This window comes from Condylura cristata, unplaced genomic scaffold, assembly GCF_000260355.1.
Source record: "Condylura cristata isolate star-nosed mole 26May11 unplaced genomic scaffold, ConCri1.0 scaffold00004, whole genome shotgun sequence".
Classification (NCBI taxonomy): domain Eukaryota; kingdom Metazoa; phylum Chordata; class Mammalia; order Eulipotyphla; family Talpidae; genus Condylura; species Condylura cristata.
The window spans coordinates 37,510,089-37,511,710 of record NW_004567105.1 but is presented as its reverse complement, the minus strand read 5'-3'; the positions used below and the strand labels follow the sequence as shown (position 1 = coordinate 37,511,710).

At 39.5% G+C, this 1,622-nt stretch overlaps 1 protein-coding gene across 1 annotated transcript; it reads right to left on the bottom strand.

Moving 5' to 3' along the window:
- Positions 1-254: 254 nt before the first annotated feature.
- LOC101624462 (uncharacterized protein C8orf59 homolog) lies at positions 255-653 on the bottom strand. The gene has a single exon (XM_004675940.2). It carries the CDS (start codon positions 591-593, stop codon positions 288-290), a length of 306 nt encoding a protein of 101 aa, XP_004675997.1. The 5' UTR covers positions 594-653; the 3' UTR covers positions 255-287.
- Between the last annotated feature and the right edge of the window lie 969 nt (positions 654-1,622).

Here is a 1,622-nt window from a genome sequence, read left to right as displayed (position 1 = left end):
TGGATTAGTGGCTTGGTTCCTAAATCCAGGCTCGGTAGCAGAATCACTGGAGAGATTTAAAAAGTCACAGATTGAGGAGAGGAGACTCTAAATTGCAAGGTCTGAGGTAAGGCCCAGATATTTGCATTAAAAAAAAAAATCCCTTTACAGATCATTCTGACAAGTAACCAGTATTGTTGTTGTTTACTTATTTTATTTATTTATTTTTTTATTGAGGTAGGGATGTTTTTTGGAGCTGTCTATTTTTTTTTCTTTCTTTTTTTAAAATTTAATGCATTACCAGTATATTACAACTGAGCCATTAATCTTGTAGCTTCGTCAACATTAACTGGTTCATTTTCATGACACTGCTGAGGAGGAGTCAGCTGTTTCTGCAGAGGTTCAAGAGAAAGGCCTTTTGAGAAATGTAGAAGTTCCTTTTGTATATCTACAAAAGCTTTATTCACTCTGTGAACTTTTTCATCATTAACAATGTTTATCTTCTTCAGATTAGTCATCACTGGTTTTGCTTTGTTTTTAGCCTTAAAATTTTTCTGACTGGCTATGTGAAATACATTCCTAGACTTCGGTCCTCTTACTTTATTCTTGGCCATTGTCTGACCTCCGATACCCTCGTGCACTCAAATTCTAGGCTACGCCATCTGACGCCCAGGATACAGCGGAGCTGTCTATTTTAAAAGAATCAGTTCACACTTCTCCAAATGTATGCTATCAACATCACGCCCCTCCACCCAAAGTTCCAATAGCCCTAATCGCCAAGGTTTAGTGATGGTTGCCTTAGTTAATCTTTTGTATTTGTTCTTGTTTTCATGAAAAAGCCAGGAAATAATGGGCCTTAATGAGACATACAGAACCCAAACCGCATCCTAGTGTCGGGTGCTGGTCTTGGGGCCTGGGACTGGGCAGGGGCTGCCCTGAAGCAGGGGGGCACTTTTGGACCCTCTGGGCCTATGAAGGGCACCAGTCTTTAAAGCCACTGACCTCTGGGCAAACCTCTGTGTTGAGGGAGGAGCTAAGTGGGGGTGTGTGAAATGGGGTTGTTCCATCCTGGAGGTACCCTGAATTTGGCTATCTTAAAAAGAAAATAAAAACTTCTTAGAATAAATAAATAAAAGCTGTCTGCTTACATTTCTGTGAGAATAACTCCCAGGGATTTGTTTGCCAAAATATGTAAAAGAAGCTCAAGAGAATAAACAGATACAAAGGTAGGCCCTTCCATTTTTGTGTTGGTATTTTGTATAAATGACCCACAGATATTTTTGCTTCTCTTTGGTATATGCTTTGTACAATCAAGCCAACATTTCAAATATGTGTTCTTTTCTAGAAACAATGTTTAGGAGCCATGACTTAATAAAACTTATTTGCACATAATATTCAGTGCTGAGGAAGAGAGCACGTTCTGTATTTTTAATCATACATATTGGAAATTGCATACATATTGATCTTTAAATAAAATGATAAATAAATCATTGCATAATGAGTAGTGACTTCAAAGTTATACAGGAGGCCCTCTCTGGTGGTGCAGCGGGTTAAAGCACAGCACTAAGAAGCTAACATCACTTCAGCATGAGTGTGATCCCTGCCCCGGAGGTGATCCACCTGGCGGGTAGACCTCTCCTGAC

Coding starts and splice junctions, on each gene's coding strand:
- LOC101624462 (XM_004675940.2), bottom strand. CDS start 593: ATGGCCAAGAATAAAGTAAGAGGACCGAAGTCTAGGAATGTATTTCAC.